This window comes from Nanorana parkeri, unplaced genomic scaffold, assembly GCF_000935625.1.
Source record: "Nanorana parkeri isolate BGI_ZX_2015 unplaced genomic scaffold, ASM93562v1 scaffold402, whole genome shotgun sequence".
NCBI lineage: Eukaryota > Metazoa > Chordata > Amphibia > Anura > Dicroglossidae > Nanorana > Nanorana parkeri.
This window is the reverse complement of record NW_017306670.1, coordinates 36,104-44,308: the sequence shown is the minus strand read 5'-3', so window position 1 is coordinate 44,308 and position 8,205 is coordinate 36,104. Positions and strand designations below refer to the sequence as shown.

Genomic DNA, 8,205 nt, shown 5'->3' with positions numbered 1-8,205 from the left:
ACAGCCAACGGCAGCGACCTCAAGAAGCAGCAGCCGGACAAGGCCGCCTCTCCTGACACCAAGCAACGGGAGGTGGTGGTCGGAGGGGCCACCCTGAGGGCCATCAAGGAGGAGGACTACACCCAGAGGTCCGGGGAGGCCTGCGGGAGCGGCGCGGCCCAGGGAGGCGGCACGGAACGGCCCAACGGGCACACTAGGCCGCCCTTACACAAGCTGGCCATGGATTATATCATCCCGTGTATGAACAAGCACGGTATCTGTGTGCTGGACGACTTCCTGGGCCAGGACATGGGAGACAGGATAGCGGGTGAGGTGAAGGCCCTGCACAGCACGGGCCGCTTCACCGACGGACAGCTCGTCAGCCAGAAGAGCGACTCCTCGCGGGACATCCGCGGGGACCAGATCACGTGGGTGGAGGGCAAGGAGGCGGGGTGTAAAGCCATCGGACACCTGATGAACAGCATGGACGACCTGATCCGACACTGCGGCATTAAACTTGGCAACTTCCGGATTAACGGCAGAACCAAGGTGGGAGCATGGGCGTGGCCTGACTGTCAGTACTGTATATGTATGAACATGGATGTCATGTCACCCCCATCCTTTCTCAACTCCAGGGAGATAGTTTTTTCCTTGCAGTGCACAGGTGGCCCCACTGCAGGGGACAGTTAGTTGCCAACATTTCCAGGGACACTTTTTATTGGACTGTTCATCAAGCATGCTCTTATGGGGGGAGAATGTACTTTATGGGTGGGACATTGTTTAAAATGGGCGTGGTTCTAATTTAGCTATATTAATTTATTATGCAATGTAATGTCTAACTCAAAAGTAATTAGGTTTCTCTTCTGTTCTTTGAAGGACACAGCGCAGATCTTGAGCACTATAACCCTGCCGCCGGAGATTTAACATATCTGCTGTGTCCTTCAATGAACGCAGGGAAAATTATTTTACGTTGAGTACAAAAATCTTGTTTTTTTTCCTCTAGCAGTGTGGCTGCCCCTACACTCATTTATGCCTAGGGGACAGGAAAAAGCTCTGATCCCCCGTTTGCTCCGGGATGCAGGTCCCCGCTGCCTATTCTCCCCTCTGCTCCAGTGGTCTAAGGACTGCTAATGTCATCGCGTACAATGCAGGCTCCATTGGCCTCCATTGTATGTGAGGACACAGAGTGACAGTCCACAGTAGCTATAATACGGTAGATCACAGCCCTAGATGTGGGTACAACACCCCTAAAATATCTCAACTGCAGAGCAGCATGGAATGGGTCTTTAATGATGTGTAACAAAATGACTTTACAATAAAACCTCTTCTGGTTTTTAACCTTTTGTATATATGTGTATACTCTTGTAACTTGTACAAATAAAAAATAAAGTTTGTAAATGTTATTTTGTTACATGGGTATCGTTAAAGCCCCATTCTCTGCTGTTCTGTAGTTGAGGGACAGTCCGTAGCCAGAGCAGAGTGGGCAATGTCCTCTCTGAGCTTGTGCACTTAGCTGTGCATGCATTGCTCAGAGGACCCAAACACTGAAAGGCAGGAAGGCAGCATTTAAAAAAAATTACTAGTCTGTGTTTTTTTCTTCCCCTTTTAATTTAAACTTTACGCCCACTTTAACCTTTTACAGTGTGGGGGCACGCCAATTGCAAAGGAAAACGTTTAATTTCCCTGGATTTGGGCTATAGAGCCACATATGTATTATCACAGGATTGCAAAATGCTGAGCACGGAATTCCAAAAGCGCAATTCCAGGGAGTAAGTTTTTTTTGCAAGCTGCCATTGGTCCATCTTGGCTCAATGTAAGGATGCCAATTATCCAGAGGGTTGTCAGGAATCTTGTAAATTACTGTAGTAGTCCATGCTACATACATAGCTGTGATATTCTAGCTGCAGTGGCTACCCCTCAGAACACTGACCACCGGGAGTCAACTGCTAAGCACTGCCGCCGTTTAGAGAATGCCTTTTATTTTCTTCAATAAAAATGAGGTGTTCTCTAATTGCACATGGTTAAGATAATGACATCATGCCCCTCCTCTCCACCTTCTCCAATCAGAAAACACCTTGGGGGAATATACTAAAACTGGAGCGGAGAGCAGGCCGGGCAGCTACGTATAGTAATCAAGAAGCTTCTGTCTTCAGCTTGTTCAGTTAAAGGAGAACTATGTGGTTATGGCTTTTCCCCATAGTTCTCCTTAGGGTAACGGGAGGACACAAACTAGCGTCCTCCCGTCACCCTAAGCTCAGTATACCGCGAGCTACTGCTCGCGGTATACTGAGACGCCGCAGCTGAAGCAGATCCCGACAATTATGTCTGGATCCGCCCAGCTGCGTGATTGACAGCTGTCTCTGCCTATCTAGAGGCAGAGCCAGCTGTCCCCGCCCCGTCCGTTCCGCCAGTCAACGCTGGAGGATCGGACAGGGGAGGGGAGAATCCTGCCCCTCCCCTGTCACGGCTCTCTGCAGGCACAGGATCGAGAAGTGAGGGATCGCCGGTATGTGTTCGCTCACTTCCCGATCTACTGAGCCGATCTGTGACAGTCTCATTGTCACAGGTCGGCTAGAACTATGAGGTTGAGTGAAAAGCACTCACCTCATAGTTCTCCTTTTAAGCTCTGATAATGGAAGCTGATTGGTTGCCACGCACAGGATTTTGACGGCTCCAGTCCTGGTAAATTTCACTCCTTGTAAAACGGATGGAAAAAAATGATAAGATGTTCTCTAAATGGCAGTGGTGCCGAGTAGGGCACTTTGTGGGCACTCGGCAGTGGTGCCGAGTTGGGTATTTTCATATACACCTGGTCCACACTGCACCCCCACACACCTATTCCACCACTATATCCCCGCACACCTGTTCCACACTGCAGCTCCGTACACCTATTCCAGCACTGACTTGCTTTCAGAAGGTGGGCCCTCGATTGTTGGCGGGCCAGGGACGAGTGAGGGAGATCGCGTCGAGGAGTAGAGCAGCGGCGTGCGCGGCTTCAGCGTCCTATGCGGTGGGCGTGGCTTACGCGGCCTGTGCCGTGGGCAGAGGCAGAGGGAGCAGCGTGTGACGTGTGGCTCAGGCCGCATGTGGACCCCTGAACAGGCAAATCAATCGATAGCCGACGAATCGACTAAATCGATTAACTGTTGCAGCTCTAGTGCCGAGCCAGTGACTCCCCATGCTCAGTGTGCAGAGGGAGAGCCGCAGCTGGAAGATCACCGCTATCACTGTATGTAGTGCAGGACTGCTATAGTGATTTTCAGGATCCCCAACCACCCCATGGATATCAGATATTGATGATTACTTTGAGCCAAGCTGACCCAACATTTGCTTGCAAAAAACATGCTTGCTGAAGTTCCACTGAGGAGCTATAGTCTCAGAATCCTCACATCTGGCACACTTCTGGTTGTGTCAGATGCTTGGTTCTTTGCTTCATGCTGTGATTCCTACTGTTGGCCCCTACATCACTTCTGTGCCTTCTAGGGACCAGCAGATGGAATGACAGCACATGGAGTGTCGGGTACTGACGATTCTGCAGGTGACCTTTGCTCTTGAAGAGACCCAAGTGAGGGTGCCCTGCCTTCTGGAAAGGCAAGACTTGTGCAGTCTTCTTTCACAAACATGGACAATTTAAAGTGGAACTTTATCTAAAAATAAAATGAAAATAGTTGCTGGCAGGCTCCCTATTGCATCAGAAAGCGTCTTGCCTACTTGCCCACAAACCTCCTCCTAAGAGGATACGCTGAGCAACTCTGTGTACAATCTTGGTGTCAAGATGAGTCACCTCTTGTGTGCATGCCACAGCCAGTCAATCAAGATAGCCTTCTATTCCAAACCCACAAGAATTCTAAATTGCAATGGCGCCAGCAAGGGTGCTCGCATATCTGGATCGTATAGCGGATTTCCCTTTAAGCTGATCATATGCAGAAATGCTTAAGCAGAGGTGACGCTGGGACACGTTTATCTGTCTCCTAAGGTGACAGTAGCCCTCTTCCTTACACGTGTGAAGATCAGGACTTGGCTGTCAAAGTGACAACTTAGCCTTTCAAATTACACTGGGGGAGGGGCTCTGCAAGTGTTCTCAGCGGACTCGGATGTCACTTTGATCTTCTGTGTCTTGACAGCTGTCACACTAACAGGAATTCAGGGTGTAAAAGAGAAGTATTAGGCAAGTCATTTTTACTTTATTTCTGTTTTTACTTTAACCAATATTTTTTTAATTCAAGGGGTGGAAGGGATACCTAAGACTTTAGGCAAGGTTTTTATGCAAGGGGCGCTTGGAAAACTCCCCCACAAATGCGAGGCAGCAAAGGTTGTACTGAGCTAAATGGTTTAGTACACAATTTCACATTCATCGGACATCGTCCTTGGACTGTGATAGTAATTTGTTTCAGTGGCTTGAGCTCCATCAGATGAGTGATACCAGCACAGCCAAGATACTGTCAATAACAACCCAGGTGCAGGATGCCCTTCTATCTCTGGGTTCATGTGAACCTAGCTTTTAGGATTTAGGCTCCGTTTACAGCTATGCAATGCGAGAGCATGAGATGCCGTATGTGATCCCACATCACATGTTGCAATGTTAGATGCGGTGCCCTTATTTGTTAATGGCACCCTGATGCGCCTACTAATAACATGTGCATTGTGTTTCACCACATCATGTGATAACTTATTTCCATGTGGTGTGATTTTTAAAATGAACGGGCTGCCTACTTTAGTGCTCCACAAGCACACTCTGTAACGAGGGATACAAGGAAAGCGGTTGTTTGCCATCAACTCCAGGGTTGCTTGAAATCACCCCTGGAATACACTCATCGCTTGGAATATCTGGGTTTAGTCCTAGACACAGCTAAATCCATAGTTTTTTCTTCACCAGGAAAAACAAGCTTGCTGCTCGCAGACTTGTATTCTTCAGTCCAGGAGTCGCCTGACTCTTCACTTCTCTATCGGAATCCTGGGGCCAATGGTAGCCTCCTGCGAGGTAGTCCTATTGCCCGGTTTCACTCTAGGCCCCTACAACCCCACTGATCTGGCATCAAAGATCAGGTTGTCCCTGGCTTGGGTGCTTAAAAATCTGTCTCTGGAGTTTTGAAAGATCTTTTTATCCTGTCTTCCTTGGGGAGGAGTTGTGGGCACCTTGTTGGTGCCAGGGGCTTGGGGATTGGAACATTTGGAAACTTTGCCCAATTTGTTTGTGCCTGCAATGCTTGACCTCCTTGGTGTTGGCATAAACTGTGGAAAGAGAGGTAAAGCAGATCCTGTCCCGGGTGGAACTTGGCGTTCCAGCCTTGTTCTGTTTACATCCCAGGAGTGGACTATTGACAGACTTCCATAGCCAGCAGAGCCTGGACCCAGGATAGTGATCCCCCCCCCCCTGCATGTGTGCCACAGTTGGGGGGTGGGATGGAGGTTGTTAACCTCCCAGGTTAAACAACAAAATAGACAGATTTGCCTCAAGATACAAGGGTCTTCTGGCGGAAGCAGTTAAGGTTTTGGTGACTGTGGGATCAGCAACCTCTTGATCAATACCTTTTCTGCCCTGAAAGTCCTTCCTTGTCAGCTTTCCTAGATCTAGATAACAAACATTTTGGTGATCCTCATTAGTTTGGTTTGGCCTGGGCAGATGTGATACTCTGCCCACATAGACTCCACAGGTATACATTCTGTGGGCTCTTCAGATTGTCCGGATCTTCTGTCTCAAGGGCTGATTTTCCATCCTTTTTCAGTCACTGACTTTAATGGCATTGCTCTTCTAACCCAGTTCCTGAGCAGAGACAAAGACAGCTCTGAATAGTCATTTTCACGTGCTAAAAGCTAGAAAGTCTTATCACCGCACATGGAAGGAAGGCATACTTCACTTGGGGCAAACAGGAGGCTTTCACCACAGAAAATTCTCTGGGATAAATCCTTGCCTTTTTTTTTTTTTTTACAGATGAGTCTGCACCATCATTAATCCCTTGGAACCATGAAGGGACAGGTTTCTGCTCTTGCAATCCTGTTAGAGACCATTGGCTTCCCATTTTTTCAGTCAAGACCTTTGTGCAGAGTGGCTCCCATGTAACTCTGTGGCACTGAATTTGGTTCTCTCAACACTTTAAAAATCTCCTTTATGAACCCAACAGGGATATTCTCCTTTTTTCACTCACAAGATTGTGTTTCTTGTTGCCTTCATTTCTGCAAGATAAGTTTCTGAGTTGAGGGTTCTGTCCTGTTAAGAACCGTTTCTGGTCTTGGACAAGGTAGTGTTGAGGCCCAGAACTGCCTTCCTACCTAAGGTAGTTTTGGCCTTTCACATCCACCAAGATATCTTGTTTCTGTCCTGCTCTCTGGTACCAGTTCATCAGAAGATTACCTTCAATTGCCTGGATGTAGTTTAAGCCTTAAGAGTTTCTCACAGCCACTGCTTCCTTCAGCAAGACTGAGTCTCTCTTTGGTTAATCCTTGTGCAGACCATCAAGAATGACAGCCTCTTATCCCACCATTTAATTGAAGGCTCGGACAGACCATTAACCAAGCTTATGGGCTCAAGGATCAGGTGCCACCCCTTTGCTGTCGAGGAACACTCTTCTAGATCTGTAAGTGCCTCTTGGGCTGTTTGGCATCAGGAATTGTTTTTCAGATTTGCAAGGCTGCCACCTGGTCTTCTGTCAGCATGTTCTCCATGTTTTACCAGGTGGTTATTCAGTCTCTATCTGGTGCCAGCTGTTTTGTGGGCCTTTTAGTGTTTTGTTTGCTTGTGCCCACCCCCCTGCTGGGGAAATAACCCCTCTGCTTCTGCTAATACCAACCGTATGACTTCCTGCGTCTCTCAATGGACTTAAGAAAATAGGATTATTTTTTGTAACTTGCCATGGGATCCTTTTTCTTGAAGTCCATTCAGAGACATAGGCCCCACCCTTCATTGTTTATGATCATGCTTTTGGTACTGCTTTGCCACACAACAGAGGCATGGTTGGCAGTAGGAGGGGTAATCCTGGGCTGGCCTACAGTGTGGTGTTTTTTTGTCTGCCGTAGTCCAATCTTCCTTTTTAGGCTGCGGTATTACCTGACCGTATAAGGCTTCTGTGTCCCTCAACGGACTAAGAAAATGGTTTTTAAAGTGAGTTGATTCTTTGCAATTAAAAATAGTGAGATCATATTTGTGTTTTACTATAGCAATGAACGACCTGTGGTAATCTTATCTAGATATACTGCGTTAGGACAATCCAGCCTGACAAATAAGCAAGTTCACAGTTGGACCACGCTTAAGGATTCAATGTGTACTACCAAGTGTTGTGTTAAATCTGCGTATGTTCCTCCTCATAGCTGTATGGGAATTCTGAATAAGATAAACATAATTTTCCTACACTAATCTGTCCACAGGAAAAATTGGGCTTTTATAGGCTTTTCTGGGCTCGGCGCCAGACCACACTTGGTATTCCTTTTTACTTACTACAACAAATATGGTAAATAGAAAAAAGTACATGGCATTTTGGCTGCGCAATACTCAAACATGGCCTTTATGTATTAAAAATGCTAGCAGGCTGGAGACATTTTACTCTAACCAATGAAGAAAAAAACTTCCCAAATTCCAAGTAAAACTATTTTTGGTTGCTGCTGTCTGGGAGTCTTGGGCAGTTTGCTGGGATTGTGTAATGGTGCAGCTTTGCTAGGCAGAGCTACAGTATGTTGCACATGAAATTTCTACTACCTGCACTTCTTCTAAAATATTTGTATTTTATTCTGATTGCCCTGGGTAAGGGGAAAATTGCGTTTTAATGGTCTGGCAGTGAACTTTAAAGAAGAACTCTGCGCAGTTAAAAACTTAAGCCCGTGACACACTGCATGCGAAGCCATGCAGTGCAAAGCTGTGAGACACAGACGTTCGCATGCAGTGTGTGTGAGCTGAGCGCAGCCTTATGATAGACTGCATCTTCAGCTGATCCGCTCGTGTGTAACAACCGAATGGACTTCGCAAGCCGATTAGCTGAAGAGGAAATTTTTCATCTCGGCATACTTGGCTATGGGAGCTCTCGCAAGCTGATGCGCCGGAGTGAAAATGACATTACACACTGCATGCAAAGGTCTGCACACCACCGGTCCATGCTGCTTCACATGCACTGTGCCACAGGCTTTAACCCTTGCAGTGGGGCTTCCTCCACACTGCAAGGGTAAGTGCTCATTCTCATCTAGGGTGTAAAATAAAGATACCCTCACCCGATCTTTAGTTCTGCCTGGTTGCTGTTC

The 8,205-nt window shown here is 47.2% G+C and overlaps 1 protein-coding gene across 1 annotated transcript in view; it reads left to right on the top strand.

Moving 5' to 3' along the window:
• The window catches only part of EGLN1 (egl-9 family hypoxia inducible factor 1), a 17,239-nt gene that overhangs the window by 589 nt on the left and 8,445 nt on the right, over positions 1 to 8,205 (top strand). Inside the window, exon 2 of the mRNA XM_018559552.1 lies at positions 1 to 528. This exon is cut by the window's left edge and continues 3 nt beyond it. Within this exon, the coding sequence (XP_018415054.1) occupies positions 1 to 528 (528 nt within the window). The remainder of the gene's footprint in view (positions 529 to 8,205) is intronic.